The sequence below is a fragment of the Monopterus albus genome, unplaced genomic scaffold (assembly GCF_001952655.1).
Source record: "Monopterus albus unplaced genomic scaffold, M_albus_1.0 scaffold24.1, whole genome shotgun sequence".
NCBI lineage: Eukaryota > Metazoa > Chordata > Actinopteri > Synbranchiformes > Synbranchidae > Monopterus > Monopterus albus.
Genome location: NW_018127904.1, coordinates 818529 through 835947, shown reverse-complemented (window position 1 = coordinate 835947; position 17419 = coordinate 818529). Strand labels below are relative to the sequence as shown.

The following is a 17419-nucleotide window of genomic DNA, read 5'->3' as shown; positions in this document are numbered from 1 at the left end:
TGTGTGGAGGAGTGGGCCAAAATCCCTGTTGCAGTGTGTGCAAACCTGGTCAAGAACTACAGGAAACGTTTGACCTCTGTAATTGCAAACAAAGGTTTCTGTACCAGATATTAACACTGATTTTCTCAGGTGTTCAAATACTTATGTTCAGCAGTGCAAGACAAATAAATTCTTTAAAAATCATACAATGTGATTTCCTGAATTTTTTTTTTAATTCTGTCTCTCAGAGTGGGAATGCACCTACAATGTGAATTTCAGACCCCTCCATGATTTCTAAGTGGGAGAACTTGCAAATTCGCAGGGTGTTCAAATACTTCTGTTCCTCACTGTAAGTGAAGTGCTGAAGTATCAGCCAGTTGAGAGAACATTAGTATCCCTTCTGCACAGTTCAGTTAGTCAAGTGCTCTTAAAAGTCAAGCTTTTACTGAGTGGAAATCAGCGTTTTCTATTCCCAATCCTCAAATGTATCTTTTATAATATCACTGCATTCGTAGCATAAATGCAGAATTTAAAAGCATAGATACAGTAAGTTCCCACTTACAAGAAGTTATGATTGATTGTCCATATTTACATGACACATAAGAAAATCTCTTTAGTAATTTGAGAGTTTTCATAATGCAGACTTTTTTCAATAGTGTGAGTGACATTTTATAGATGTGTGTGTGTGTGTGTGTGTGTGTGTGTGTGTGTGGGAAATTCTCTCAGCTTATGTGGCGTGGCCCCAGAGTGGGATGATAATAATAGGTCATAGTAGATATCAACGAAAGAAATGCTTTTATTCATCTTTAGGCGTGGAGATGATATTTTTTCATCAAATCCACCCCACATACCTTCTTTCCATCCCACATTTGCATGGAGTGGTTTAAAGAGAGTTGATGTTTCTCCTGCCTCCCTCAAGAGCAAACCACATGTGGCAGAGTAGGGAATTTCCACTGTGAACATGTTATTTCTGTCTCTTTTTACATCACTCTGGAGACTATGGAAAAAAAATTTCATTCTTAATATCAAAATGTATTTATTTTTTGGCAGCACAACGGTAATATGCAGCCACTTAACTGTTCAGCATAAATTTGCACCATAGATCATTTCTATACAGGCATGCCTTCCTATCCTATGTAAAAAAAAAGAATTAAATCAGCTTATTGCAGAACTACATGTATAGAGTGCATAAACTTTGCAGTGGCTTGCGTGGATAAGCCCTGATTCATGCTGCTGCTAGCTGATTGTTGAGCTAACTGGATATGTAGAAAAAGCCCCAGATTTCATGCTTTGGCTGAATCCCAGACAGCTAAAGATAACACAGAACACGCATGCCAGCACTTTTGGAGATTAGGTAGACAATAGATTTTTATCTGGTAAAATAGCCCTCAGTAGGCTCGATGTGCTGAGTCTGAAAGGCGGCCCCTCATTGGCCTCTACTAGTGGAGGGACAGAACCATTCCACTGTCTTTTGTTCTACTTTTGACCGTACTGCTGCAGTCTTCCTTCAAGCTTATTGCTAAAGCAGTCTCATCAGTCTAAGCCTATCTGACTGCAGAGTTACCACAACTGGGCACATAATACCTTGTTGAATATTTCAAAGTGCTACTCACATTGTCACCTCAGGCAAAAGCTCTCTCTTTACTGATGGAACAAGAAGGAGTGGTGTAGGAGTCCATCCCAGTGGAGTGCATGACATAAATAAGCACCCCTGAAAACACTACTGTAGCCTATACAGTCATAAAACCATGTCATGACCTAGTGACAATGCTGAACAGTGACTTTTGGAACCCAACAATCTTTATACACTTGGCTTTTGCTTAAAATGAGTTCACTATTCAGTGTTTCTAGAGCAGCAAAAAGTAATTATTTAGTCTGTGAAATGTCAATAAATAGATTAAAACTGACCAACACAATTTCCCAAGGTGACAACTTGAAATTTAACATTTGATCCAACCAACCATCTTATACTTAACCCTTGGGAGGGCCTTACATAATCCATCCATATAGGTCAACATCAAACCCCCAAATGTGACTCCCAGGACCTCCTTAAAGATGCCCATTTACAATGCACGGGACCAGCACACCCTCACAGCAAAAAAAACCTGGAACCACCAAATGTTTATGGAGTTAAATAACTCAAACATTTAGTTCTTTCTAAGCATATTAATCTGATTCATTTTCTGTTATTTGCTTAATTGACTTGCTGTTTTATTACATGAGCTACATACATTAATTGAAGTTGTGTTCTTGTTGGTTTAGACTCCAATAGCATAGCATGTTTATGTGGTCAGGTGCCATTGCAAAGTGGTGTGTGCACACAGTGGCCGGAGCTAGTCACGTGGTGAAGGCATCTACAACGTAACCCAATGTCGGGTTACACTGTAGTTACCCCTGTTCCTAGAATATAACTGAAAGCTGAAATGATCTGCAGGATTTGTCTGCATCACCTGTTTCCATTAAAGTCAGCCAAGAAGGAGAAGATTCTTTTTTAAATGTCAAGGCATTTAAAAAAAATACAACAAAGAAAAATTGCCTCTGAAAAGGGGAATTGTTGACTTTGGAAACAAACAAACACAATATAAGCAGTGACATTTAAAATGCCATTTTATAGATTCTAAGCTTATTTGCTTATGGACAGATTTGCGCTCTATCAAAGCTTTTCTTTCTGTCAGTGTAACCTGATATAATATAACATCAAGACGGACAAACCTGTAGCCTTGTGGTCCACAGATTTATACAACATAAGACAATGCTCTTGGTGTTTTCTTCTTTAGTATCCCAGAATAACCAGCATTGTTTCTGTAAGCACTAGAGTATTAGAGATGGACTATGGCCTATGATGCCACTGCTTACATACCCATCCAGCCTGTTAAAGAGCTTGTTCTTGTTTTAGGAAGAACAGTTTTTCTGGCATCTGAAGTGCACTCTTCCGTGCATGCATCAGTAATCCTGAACAGTGCCAAGCCCTCTTATTTTTGTATGGGCATTCATTCCTAGGGACTCAGAACTCATTTAAGATTTTCTGTTATAGCTGGAATAAATGCAGAAATTCTTGGAAAACATTGTTTATACACAGCAGAAGAGATGTACATTTTTACCTCCACCAAGGGGGGTGGTTATGTTTTTGCCAGCCTTTGCTGCTTTGTTTTTTTTTTTTGTTAACAACATAACTCAAAAAGTGATTATGGATTTAGCTGAAATTCTTTGGAGAGGGAGGATATGGCTCACTAAACAGCTGATTAGATTTTGGTGCTGATCTGTATCATAATTTGGATATAGGAGTATTTTAAAAGATTAACTAGTTTGAGTGATAGAAAGGCTGACTGTATGTGAGCCCCCTCGTGCGCGACTGTGCTGCTGATCACTCTGAGCACATACAAATCCCTGGGTTAGTGACAGCTGCCCATTCATTGTCAATGGAAACGGAGTGCTGTCAGTCATTACACCTCGTTGTGCAAGAACCTGATGGCAGAGATTTTGAGCCAGACTCAAAGCTGTTAACACTTAGTAACCACTTACACTGAGAATGTGGTCAGTCTATCCAGGTAATGCAAATTTAGAAATTTGTTCTGATGTTTTTGGGGATATGAATGCTTCTTATCTGACCAAGCTAGCTCTGTTAGCAGGCAGCTACACCTTGTTCAGAGCACAGTAGTCTGTCGGTGAGGACGCCGGTGTTCCATCTGCACATTATAGCTGTGTTTTCACTGTTGGAAACTAATGAGCGGAACACCCCGTGCTTCTGTAAACCCAGCATAACCTCACAGGCTGACATGGACCGTCCCGCTTTGCTTTTCCACTGTATTTTTTGCTATGTCGGTCTCTGATTAGAGGAGAGAGGGCTGCTCTCCTCTCTCACACACTCCAGGATCACGCTATAGAGCAATAATCAGCCAGTAACGGAGACTGTATGAGCAATTTGTCTCACAGCTGTCGAACAAGCAGAACACAAACTTGCATAAATGTGACGTCTTCACCGCTTTGCTCGCAGTCCACTCACTGAAGTCCCCGTGTTACCCCTAAACCAGCAAGTGTCTGTAGTTTTTCTTGAATACCTTTCAAACTAATAACTGTATCGGGTCATTCCAAATGCCACCATGCTCAAGTTGTCATATTATGAGGGTTAAACTATCGTTAGAATATTGCTTTTATCGCACTATGAGGAAATTGAGTTTTGCCTTGACGGCGGTTTGCACTCTCTGAGTGATAAGGAATAGCATATAGTTATGTCATACAATGGAGAAAAGAAACTACTTGCAGAAGTTTATGTGTGTAACATGATGAATGTGGTGGCACCCACACTTGCAGTCTGCACCCTAAGGATATAAAGTCCTGAAAATGCCTCAAATAAAACTAGACTACTATAGAACTGCAAAGTCATACACACCCTCCATGAATTGGTACAACTATAGGGGGAATTTATTTTACCAACTTGTGGGTATGATTTATTTTTTCGATTAAAATCACCTTTGATAGATTATCCACACGATGCCATCTAACAGAGACTCTGTACGTTCTGTACACTAGGCACAGACTTTTCAGTCAGAGATTTTGTCAGTCTTTGTGTAAGAACCCCAGGAATTTCTGTCAAACGGTGCCAGTAAATTAAAAGGTTTGGCTGTCCTATACAATATATACTTCCCTGAACTAAATCTTTTTTTTAAAGGCCAGCTAGTGCTGATCAGCATACCTAACATTTACTCAAGTATCCAAATTCAGTAAGTGATCAGTCTTTCGACATGGTTCAATACAAGCAGTGTCTTGATGTTTAAGGTACACGAAATGATTATTCCCATAATTACTTTGGTTTTACAAAGTTTGTTCTGAGTTGTCAGTTGTGTTATTGTACAATGTTAAAAAAAAAAAAAAAGACGAGGTATGAGCCAAACTCTTGATTTGAAGAATTGCTACACCCTGAGTATTTACAGCTTCTTTTGGCCTGCCCTCCACTAGTTCTGGCCCACTGGTTGGAAAGCGATCCTTCCCAAAGGGAAAACCTCTGTATACCTCAGACTGGGTAAGTCCTGCCAGGAGGTGGCCTAGCTTGATCTCAGTTCATTCTTACGCCAGTGCTGGTGGCTTGAGGAGGCACCCAGACCCTCCCTGTATACATTATTTATATTTTTTCTTCCCCATAGCTCGCTGCCTACACAATTTTCCCCTTCCTTTATATATACATACTGTATGTACACACCCACAAAATACACCCTCACACACACAAATCACATGTAAAACTTCCCCTTTAAGTGCAGCTCCCCTGTAAATACAGTACTAATTCATGGTTTACACGTGTTATGGTGTTAATTGTGAACTGTACCATAACATATTGATGATCTGTATCAGTATTACTGGGAAAAACATTTCTCTGTATAATTTGCTTGTGTTACTGCAGATATACAGTATCTACTACAAACAATGTTAAACATACATAGCATATTGCTAAAATGTAAACCCCTTTATTTGACACTGTGACACTGTGTGTATGGGCTTTATATTCTGTATGCATTAGTTCTAGAGCCGGTTATTACTGCTGCGCTGCCTGACTACCACGATTGTCTCAGGCTGTTGTGACCACATATGATGTAGTTTCACAAACAGGACAGAAGAGGTAAGGAGGAGCAGAGTGAGAAGAAGAGGGGATACTGCTTGAGTTTGTTTTGACTCTCACTTTGCCCTTAATGGTCAAAAATTAGAGAAAGAAGTTAGCTAACACAGCTTTAAGCTTTATAATGCTTCACAGATACAAGAGTTTCTATTCCTTTGTTTTGTTTTTCCAAGTTCACCAAAGTGAAGATATCAGTGTCACTGTACAGAGGAATTTAATCTTTCATTCTCTTTATTTTTTATTCTTGTTTTCTCGAGCAGCTTGTTTAATAGACTGAAAAACTTTTTAAGCAAAGCCTGAAGCCAGAAAAAAGCTCAAAACCTATTTGTACAGATGTAGGGCCTGGAGCTTGTCAGTCATAATAAACAGAAGATTAGTTTTGCGTCAATCTCAAGTGATTATCTTAACATTCTAAAGCACCAAAGCTATTGTGATTCCTCAACAATAGTACTAGTTTCTTTAGATTTCCTAGATTGTTGTGTTTGGTTCCCAGAGCCAAGAGTTAATCTCAGTTCGACCATCAGTCCTAAATCCCAGAGGATACAACTGTCAATCAGTTACATTCTACACATGCACGGTTGCGAACAGTCCGTCATGTCATGGAAATAAAAATATAATTTTATGCAGCCCTGATTCTTGCAGCTGGCTCACTGGTTTGGGTCTGACTAGGCAGATTTGAGCTTCCTGCCAGTACGAGCACACAACTAGACACGAACAAAACTGAAATGGACAGGTGATAATATTAATGTTTATTTCTCAAATGTCACTCATGCACGCGAAATGTTCATGAATATGTCAGAGTAAGATTTGTGTATGAAAATAAATCTAAATGCCCTCCATCCTTTATTTCCCAGTTCATCACAGCAAACCTACAAAATGTTCTTTTTATGCAGAAGCAGTCAGCTGTGTTAGACAATTCATAGCTATGTGATTGATTCTTTTTCTGGGAGTAGTTTATCTTTTGCTATAATAAGACTCAATATTAAGTGCTGAGTGAGCTCAGTTATTCACCTCAGCCACCTTACACTGCCAATAGGAGGACATTTGTTACACTAATTTTCCGTTTCAGGTTTTGTCATTTGGATGATCTCTGTAGTCCTGTCCAACCTTTCTCTCAGAACCCTGCAAGACATAGTATTTAAACACGATCATTTGATAACCATCTGATATGCTCAGCAGTGGGAAAAATGCCTGACACTGCAAATGGAGTGTCAGGGGGTTGACAAAACCTGCAGTATTGATTAAACACGCTTTTAACTGAACTGTTAAATGAGCTTCGAAAATGCATGTTCCAGGCTACAGTCATTCAGTGTTGGACATTTAACTAATCTTTTGTTACATAACCTGCTACACAACAAATGAGATTTTTTTTTTGGAAGTCTCTGCAGATACTATTATACTATAATTCCTTTTTGGGAAGCATTGCTGTTGTAGTTGTTTTTTGCGCTGTAGCTATATGCAGAAAGGCATTAGGGTGTTAAATATATTCACCTAACGATGTGTAACAGGATGAAGCAAGTCTGTCTTGCACAAACTCTGGTTCTATTTAAGGGATTTACATCCAATCAGAATAATTTATGTCCTGTTCTGTCACAACATATTAGTGGTGGTGACATGTTGGAAAATGATGAGGAGCCTGCGGTTGAGTCTCTCTACTTGCCATTTAGTTGAGGCATTGTTGTGAGGAAATGATTTTTGAAGGTGAATGATCACTGTGGGAAATAGTTCATGGAAAGTTAGGCTTGTGTTTTTACTGCTGAACAGCACAAACATGGATTATTTGGTCTGCAGTCATCTTCCCCATGTCCTCTTTGCGTAAACATCCCTTGCAAGATAAAGAGCAGCTCTGTGAGTATGCATATGGCGTGTGGCATCGGTCTGTGTGTTGCGTAGATTGCACCGTGATTGTGTTTCCTGCCTTTCCTCAGAGGCAAACCCTGCCCTGTGGATACACATGCTCAGATAGGCCACGGGTTATTGCAACATTTATCAGGGTGAGGCTGAAGGTGTAAGTTCGGAAGTGGGTGCAGCTTCTGAATGATTTCTTTTTATGTCCCTGTAGTTGATGTAGTGGAGGTGATGCCGTTGGGCTGTTGTTTTAGCTCTGTGTAGTTTCATACTTCTCACCTTGTTTATTCCTATTTCAACAGGCGGACAGGTATGTGGCTGAGAAAACACAACTGTGTAGCGTATTTTGGGTAATGATTGATTGACTGTGTGTACATGTGAGGCTGTTTCTGTTTTAGTAAGGAGACATTCCTTTTCTGTTGGGTGTGTCAGTATGAAAGCATTGTTAGATGTTGAGAGCAACAGAAAGTAAAACACCTAGGGATCCAGTAATAACCTTGCTTTTTCTTCTTGGCGTATCCAGCATGCAGGACACTTAGTGAGAGTTCATCATCATCCTTAGACTTATCCATGTGTGGCAGCTACTAAGAAGGTACAGTATGTTGAAACTCAGAGAAGTATACCGTCAGAGGTTAAGGTTAGCTGGTGACATGCCGTATAGAACCAGTTTTATATTTGTATTATCCACATTTTGAAATCAGCTCAGAGCAATTACTTTGGCAGGGCCTCAGTCAGCACTTTCCAGCCATGTATTTAGCCTCATAGTGTGTAGGGGATTTCAGAAATTGTTTCAGAATGTACTGACTTGCTATAAAACATAATGCCACAGCTGAAATGTGTTATTGTTCATTCTGGCAAGTTCTGATAAGTTATGTTGGACCACAAATATTAGTTTTATTCAGAAAATTCAATGTAATGTTTGAAAGAAGCAATTAAGCATTTCGAGTTGTTGGGGATGTTGTCGTAGCTGCTAAGAGATTAGTAATGGGACTGTATGTCTCCCCACTAGGTTTTGACATGCTCCACAATGCCGCTGGTTCACTGTAGATGGTAGAAGTAATCAAGTGCCACAGGAGCCTGAAAACGTGGGTTTTCATCAGAAATGCACAGATGATTTTACTGATCAGTCCTTTGAATCTAGGTACATGTTTGTTGCTCTCTTTTAGGTAATCACAGTGAATCCAGCCACAGTATATAGTGGAAAATGCTGTATAATAAGGATGCTTTGAAAAATAATACCATGAATAGCTTTTAATTATCAGTTAACTTCATATAATGTAGACAGAAAAAACACTTAGGCTAAATCAAATCAATATATGGTGTTTAATATGGCACTGGTACATTTGTGGCAGTAGGTTGTTCCAAGTATCTTGGAGAACTTGCCATAGTTCTTCAGTGAATTTAAGCTGTCTTAATGTATATCCCAGTTCCCTTATTTGATTGTTTCTCGCTTGACTCAGAAGTTGTTCCGGTCTGCCATCTTAAAAGATGTCCCAATACTATTCCTGCCCTGAGGAGTAAGGAGGGGAGCTATGAGCAAGAAAACATGAGACCATCCATTGTGAAAGTCTTTGGTAGATATGGATGATATGAACAAACACACCCCTTTACTGGAAATCAGTTGGTGATTGGATGCTTCAGATGATGGATCGCATGTTTCTAAAAACCACTGACTTTATGTAAAACCTGGACAAACCCACCGTGGCGTCACCCGTTGGTTTTCTTAAGAGCCGTTTTGAAGCTCAAGTCTTGCCGTTGCCATATTGATAGTGCTTCATTCCACCTGCTACGTCTAATCCAAAAATGGACGAAGAGGTGGAGTGTGAGTGGAGCTGAGGCGGGCTGAATGGGCAGAGTGAAGCTAGCCACCAGTGGTGGGGCCCTTCCACCTGTCACTGAAAGTGGATGTGTCCTTAATTATGCATAAATTTTAGTCTAATTTAAATGGGAGAATTATAAAAAAAAATTCACCCCCTATACAGTTGTCATGAAGGGGAAATTGGCTATAGAGACCAAAACCATTTTTTGTACCATTCTGTAAACATGTTTGTTTCTGCTGTAAAGTTCAACATAGTCAGTCTATAGGGACTGACTCCCTTTTGGAAACAGCCTCAAGTGGCCATTCGAGGAACTGCACATTTTGGCACTTCCGCATTGGTCAATTTCTCAGCCAGGGAGCTTGCTAAAAATGTTTTCTTCTCTCTCCTTGCATCTTGTTTTTTGTATCCTTTCCTTGCAAGATTTAGCTCTTTGAAAGCACCTCCAAAGCAGGTGGAGGTCAGAGGAAACAGACAGAGAACATGGGAGTGTGACTCTGCCTGACACATCTCAGCAGGTTCCTGTGATGGAGAAACCCTGCATGACTCTGGCTGTAGCAATAAATGGTCTCGTTGTCATGCTGCAGAATGAATGAATATAAGACCGATCAGACGTCTCCTTGATCTAAAGACTTTGGTGCAGTACTCTATATATAAAGTATGTTCTTTGTTTGATGACTTTGTTTGTTTCAGACATCCAAAAGGTGGGTGTACTAGACTAGAGTTTCAGATTTTAATGGGATATAAAGTTTTATACACTGTAAAATCTTTATTAGCTCTCTGCACACTCTGTTATGAGTAGGTATTTTGTGATTTACCTCCGTGGATTCCCAAGTTTAAGTCCTTAAAAACTAAATTCAAGGTGAGATTTGAGAAGATGGTAATTAAGTCTTAGCTATCTGCTCCTTTCTATCCAAAAAGGGGTGGCATAGATAAGAGAGCCTGTTGTAGGTTTCCCTTAAGCAGCTCTCAGCACTGTTTGTGCTGTAGATTTCCTGCGTGGCCCTTTTTTAGCTCAGCGAGTTGGCGCAATCAGCATTTCAATTGCTGCTTCTCCCAGATTGTCTGCAATTGAAATTCAGGCTAATGTATAATTATTTCTCAGCTCATCTCCATTTGTCTGTGTTGAATGACTGTGACCTGGTGTCACTCAGCTTTCTGAAGACGAATCTCTTCCTGCCGACTGACAGACAATAGGTTTTTGACTTACAGGAATACTGTGTGTGTTCAGGTAACAGCAGTGTATCTCCTCTTGAAACAAAGGTGAGAAATAAAGGATGACCTCAGTAAAGACATTTGGAGTACATGCACATAAGTCACCTCTTTGTCAGATTTCTCCTGTAATGTTAAATGTCATGTAAGCAATTGAGAAAAAGATGTTTAACAAGCTTAAGGAATGAGGTTGATAGCACTTGATCATTTCTGAATTAGCTTGTCAAATCTGAATTCATATCAAATTATTTTAAGTATTTTGTTTGGTGGAGAATTAAGGTATCTGTTTGAGTGAAAAAAGGCATATAAGTAAATACAACAGAGTGAAAAGAACATTGATTCTACTTTATCATTCATGTGAAAATCAATCTCAAAAATTGCCAGTATTTTGCATGCGTGGTGCACTTAATATTACCTGAAGGTGAAACCCCAGCGGGCAGAGCACGTGTCTTTCTTAAAAATGCCACAAAATTTTCTTTAACATGTTGGATGGTAGATATTTAAACACCAGACATGTTCCTGCATTTTGTAGATGTTTTGTTGAAAATGGAACACTTAAACTGGTTCGCTATGCTTGTTGTTAACAATGGTGTCGCTGAGTTATTGAATGCTTGTATTGATCATTTGCCTTCTTTTGCAGATCTCAGAAAAGAGATGGAGGCAAAAGAGACATAACTAAGTGAACAGTGGCATGAAAGGAAAGATTATCAATGAAAGGAAAACTATATTTCAGCAACAGTGGTTTTCTTCTGGATGTAGCACAGCAGCTGTTAAAGATGCATCAAAGTCGTTGACCCTCTACTGAATCAGCAGATTCAGTTTCAATTTCAAGTCTACAACAATATTTGTTGTCTCAGTAGCAAGTTTTCCATGAGCCCTACAAGTTTCAACATTCTGGATCAACAGGTCTGAGATATTATTTGGATCCAGATCAGATTTTGGTCTGTGGTGGATGCTATCGTGATATTTTCATCCAAGCATTGTATATGTAGTTAGAAGCAACACTATTGAAACTGGCCCCAATGGTGAAGAATCTTTTTCAAAGTCCCTGGATCCGGATGATGATCAAATCAACACCAAAATCATGATGGATTTTTTTGTGGGCCATACTCTACCTCCCCCAGAAAATTGAATCCAAATCCATTCATTATGTTTTGAGTTATGCTGCGAACAAACCAACAAAATTCCACTAAAACATTAAATAATTATTTCCTCTGCCTTGGCAGAGATAATAATAATAATAACTGAAATGGAAGTCAGACTAAAACAGAAGTAAAAATATCTAGATAACTTGGTTTTAACCATTTAAATGCAGGCTATTTGATTTGTAAAATTCCAGTACATGGACAAGGTCAGGAAAGCTGTGTGCTGTCCCACAGCAGAGACTGACCTCTCAGCATGCTGTCAGTCCAAAGGCTCTGATTAGAAGAGAAGACAACTCTTAAGGCTTCAGAGGGATGAGTCACTAATTCGCTTAAATATGTAGTCTTGGCTCAAAATATGCCCTTGGATAAATATGCTTACTGAAAATATGCATGTAAATACAAGCATTACAGTAATCATGGTATTGCTGCACCTGTTGATGTCACTTCCCTGTTTTCTGAATTTAACCTGATCCCCCCCCCCTTAACCTGGTTTCTTGTGTGGATGTAAACACACAAGGGTGTGACAGCTGATGTTAGATGTACTGCTGTGGAGCTCCTTGGGGAAGGTGACATAAGGCACAGATGGATCAGAGGACTGATGAATTCATGTCTCTAAGTGTAAATGATTCAAGAATGCAGAATAAATATGTCTTCTTAGCACACTCAGCACTCTTCTTAGCACAACTGTCTTTAAAACATACTCTATCATTCAGATTGTTCACCGACGCAAAGCCTGTTGGATTTGTAAACGCTGTTGCACAGCCGTGTCCTTGTCCATTTCCTCTCTCGCATGACAAACTGCATTTAGCTTGAGAGACTGAGAGTCACGGAAAGAGAGGTTGTGTAAGAAGCTCCGAGGAGCGGCCGGAATCTGAGGTCAATAGATGAGACCACATGATCCGAGTCAGGGTGGAGTCACACTAAGACTTCACTTGGACGACTTGGATGATGACGAAGAGGAGATTTTAGCTTTGACTATAAAGAATGTCTAGTAAAGAGAAGCTTATTATTTCACGTTGAATAGACAGACTCATCTGTCACTGAAAGAAATATTGTCTAAAATAATTAGATTTGTTGTGTCAAATTTCTTTCCTGTACAGTGTGTTTTGATTTTTGCTTGGTGAAGGGAAATAACCAGAATGGTAATAATTAGACACTGGTTAGCTTCCTTGTTTAGACCAGAATGAGGGCATTTTTAATCTGTGGGAACCGTGCATTATAGTCCCCAGGCATTAGCCTAATGACAGCCTTTAAAGCTGCACAGTTTGGGCTCATCTCCTTAGCTACTCATCTACTTCTCAGCCTTGTTCTCGCTTCTCAAACTGTCTAAGGGCTTGACATACCAAGGTTTTTAACCACCAGGCAGTTCAGCAAGGTTATTTTTCCCCCCCTCAGCATTTGGAGGGAAACACAAAGAGAAATCTTGAAGAGCCAGTCAGCCGTGTGTTTACAGGACTGTGGTAGGCTGGCAGCAGCAGCATTGTTGTCTTCGCTCCTATTTCAAAGCTGCTGAGAACCCCAAGCTAAGCAGTGAAATCATTCTGGACCAGATGTAATGGGGAATTTCAGAAGTAGTCTCAGATACACATCAGTTTTTCTCTGCGTAATGGTGCCCTTCGATGGGGTTTGCTTTCCCTTTTGTATGTTGTTATTTCTGTGGCTGTGTTTCCGTCAGTGTGCCTAGTGTGCACTTTCTTTCAGGCTAGCGCTGACTGCTGAGAGCTTTTCATTTGGACTGATTATATACACAGATTCTGGTTATGGTGTAAGGAATTTTCTTTGATAGTCAAATGAAAGAGTGACGCGTTACGAAAAGGTCAACCATGATACTTAATCCGTGGCGGTTATAAATGACAATTACCATTACAGTGTATCGCTTCCAAAGCCACATGCCTCTCATTGTCCTTCTGTGTGAAGATCCGGAGAGAAAGAGCAGGAAGGATTTTGTTTGTCCCCAACTGGGTTGGCAACTTCTGTAAGTTTTAGAATTTGCACTCTGCCAGTCCCGTCTGTGTTGTTCTGCTCTGCGTTTGTCAGGGAGGAGGCATTGTGTCAAATTCAAACAGCTTTTCACATTTCCTGATGCTGTTTTTTCCTAAGAATAAAGTGTCATGTCCTTGATTCAAAGGCTGCAGTGAGGGCGGGAGGGAGTCGGTGCACTGTGAATGAGCAGGAAAGGAATTTGGAACACTGACAGAGGGGGATACTTGGAATATCCTGTGTGGACTAACATACTTGATGGTAGTAGTATTTTATTTGTCATTTAACACCAGAGCTGGAACATGACACAGTTCAGCTCAGACACCTCGAAATGCTCACGCTGCCTTGATGGCAGACTCCCAGAATACCTTGGGGTTACCCAGGGTCATGTTTCATCCGAATGTCTAGTGGGACCTCCCACATGCTTCTTAATCCCACGCTACTCCACCGCCTGCCAAGCTTTTACGCTCTCACTGTAAACTAACTCAGCCAGCTCAGACAAACTGGCTGTCAGCCAGAGCTAAAGGACTGAATCCTCATGCAAGTCAGTGAGCACGTTTATGTGACAGTGTATGAGCCTTTAACCCTTTAAAATGGTGTCTGTCTGCACTAAATTGACCCATTCAGTAAAGCTACTATTATATATTAGTCACCCTAAGGTTACCATAATGAATCAAATTTTATAAACGTTCATGGTGAAGTGTTAATGAAGCAAACGTAAGGGTTTTTTTTTGTGTAAATTACCACATAGTTATTTCAGGGTGGTATTATCAACTAATATTCCACCACATATTCACATGTAAAGATGTTATTGATTCATTACAACATATCTTGGCTGCGTTTTGTGTGGTTTAGCAAAGTAAATCACATAGGTCAAGATAGTGTGGAATGTGCCTTTATATTCGTAACATTGAGAAGACGGTAGTTGTGGTTCTCTAAGGCAGTAAAAGTCATAATAAAATCCCAGTCTCCCTAAAGCCACATAGTTCCTGTGTTATTAGCCCTTGCTTTGTCTGCTGTTCCAGCCTGGAGCTGCAAGGCTGCAGTCACAGCCTTTAGTCGCCCGGTCAGGCTCAACAGGCTCCTTATAGTAAATATGGATCCACCTTGAGCAGCATTCCCTTGACACTTTCTCTGTCAACAGATATAATGAGACCATAACTATTCGTCCTACTTTCTCATTTCAATCCCAGACAAGAGGCCAGAGAGAGCGAATGAGACAGGAACATCTTATCTCTTTCGTTGCGCTGCCGAGTTGATTTTTTTTTTTTTTTGAAGACCTTGCTCATCTTCTGCAGCATCTCCACCACATCTGACTCTCAAACGTGTATTATATTCACCTGTGCACACATGCTTGGTATTTTAGGGAAGCATTTGTATTTCTAAGATTTGAAATTCCATTGTTTTGTGTCTTGATTAGAACCATTGGCCATCATTCTGTTTGAGTTGTATTTTTTTTATGCGACTGTATTACATACACAAATCATTATTTAACTCGTGTTGTCTCAGGGCCATATGGCATTGATTTGCACTGTCACAGACGTGAAACACTGACAGTCTTTTCTCTCTGGGCCATATGGCACGTGTGGGTGTGTGTTTGTGTAGTGCTAGTGGTGGTGTGTCACCATTCATAGTCACTTCTCAGCATTACTCGCCCGTGTGTATTGGAAAGGGCTTGACTACGCGTCTGTTTAATGTGTATTTACAAGTGGAGTGTGTTTGCACATGTGTGTACACAGTCTGGTATGTGTGTACTTTTTGTTGTTCTTTTTTTTCCAGGAAGAGAGCCTGTGGTGACCAGATTATATTTTGTGTGTGTGTGTGTCCACACAGGAGGAATGCCAGCCCCTGAGCAGAGCCCAGTGACGGAGGAGGGGCTTCTGCTGACCGTCCGTGACACTTCAACTGGCCGCAGCATGGAGACTGAGAGCACCCCCAACAACATCCTGGCCTCTGTCAAAGAACAGGTACTGTTTTTCTTACTTTTACTGCACTAATAGCCGATTGCTTCATGTTACATCTCTCATATTCTTTCACTGCCTTTACTTTTATGAACCAGTTATGTACAGTGACATTTATAGAACACATAATTATCTGGTGACTTACACTTGGAAGAAATCCGCTGGCTGAAATACATGGACTTTATTCTGTTTACAGTTTTGTTACATTTGTGGCATAGGTGGCACCATGGCCAGGCCTACAGGGTGGGCTTATGGGACTTAAGCCCCAAATTTTCTCAGCAAAGTCCCAAATCTTGACTCGCATGATGAATGCATGAATGCGTATTGCAGTTTTTAATGCTTTGTTGCCTTTATGTAACTTTTTTATTTTAAGACTAAGTGTTCTTTCTGGCTTTTGACCCCTTACCTGACTCCAAAGTAGAGCTGCACAATAATTGCTATATGCCTAGACTGTCTGTTAATGCATAAATGGCAAATAAAAATCTTGACTGGAGAAGTTGCAACACCCCACATGCCGTTCCTGTGGGCTTGGTGTAGTCTTTTGGCTGAGCTTGAGAGCTTTCAGTGTAGTGTCCAGCCCTTGTGCTTTGATAGTCAGGCCACCAAAGTAAAGGAAGCAAGTAGAGTAAAGTAGAAATAAGACATAAGTGAACTGATATACCAGACCCAGCCTTGTCCCTGGTGATGAGTACTGAAGTGGTGAAGTTCCCACAGGCTAAAGCATAATTGTCCCGCCTGTTCATTCAGTGGCAGCTGATAATAACTGTCCATTGTTTTCAAATAATGAGTGTCTAGAATATTTGTTGAAACCTAGATGGAATATTTAGTTGTTTGCCATCTATGAAAACAGTGCAGATGAAGGCTTCTGAAGTCATAGTTCTCACCGAAAGAAGGGAACTATGGGATGCACAAAATGAAAAATCTGAATATTCTTAATATGTGCACAAATACAGGTAAGGTAGAACACGAAGGCTTGGATCAGCAGCTACTTTGGATTGAAATGTCTTTAAAAACTACTGGGTTGATATGAGACATGTTACCTTCTAACTTAGTGACATCTACGCAACTAAATAAGGCACAAAATGTATCAAAATCATGAAATAATGTGGGAAAATGCTGTACAACGGGGCTTTGAGATGAAACTGGACCGGTCCAATTCCTCATCAAGCCCACAGGGAGACACTGATCCCAGGTTAAATATGCTGTTTGCCTGTGTTTGTAAGAGGCAGCCGTAATGATGTCTGCCATCAAATTATACAAATGCTACTTTTACTTATTCTAATGTGCGCCTTGGTGGCTTTTCAATTACGTTAATGTTTTCTTAGTGAATTTGTTGTTCCATAAGGAATGCCACCTGATGTATTTCACTAATATGAAATAAATTGGCAGTTCAGTCTGAAGACTGAGTTTTTAATATGTTGTTTAAAATGTAACTTTATTTTAATTAGCATCAAAGGAGGCCAGGGCTGGTTTTTCATAAAACAGTAACAGTTTAGTCGTATACCAGTTATCAGTAGGTAAGTGACCCCGTTTAAAGATTGTAACCCTGATTGTCCTTTGACCCCTTTTACTGAGCCCAGTGCTCCTCCACTATCCATGGTTCTCCCTGACATCTGCTTTAACACGCCTCTTTAACGTAAACAAAACTGCGTTGTTTCCAAATCCTGACTAGCATGGTGCAGTATGTGCCAGATGGGCGTGGTCACCGTTCATTTTAACTACACTGTGGAATTTACCCTGTCTTTTCACTGCAACTCTACAACGTTGCATTGAGATTTGGGAAATTATTGTTTTACGACACTAACAGTTTCACGCTATAATGATTAAACTCTGTAATTAGGAACCTGCGTGCCGAGTTGTGGTGGGTGG

At 40.2% G+C, this 17419-nt stretch overlaps 1 protein-coding gene across 4 annotated transcripts in view; it reads left to right on the top strand.

The window, feature by feature from the left end:
• pkp4 (plakophilin 4) overlaps positions 1 to 17419 on the top strand; it is an 80094-nt gene that overhangs the window by 8065 nt on the left and 54610 nt on the right. For all 4 annotated transcript variants that reach the window (XM_020594831.1, XM_020594834.1, XM_020594832.1 and 1 more), the window contains exon 2: positions 15423 to 15556. In XM_020594831.1, coding sequence (XP_020450487.1) covers positions 15428 to 15556 — 129 coding nt within the window. In that variant the 5' untranslated portion in view covers positions 15423 to 15427. The remainder of the gene's footprint in view (positions 1 to 15422; positions 15557 to 17419) is intronic.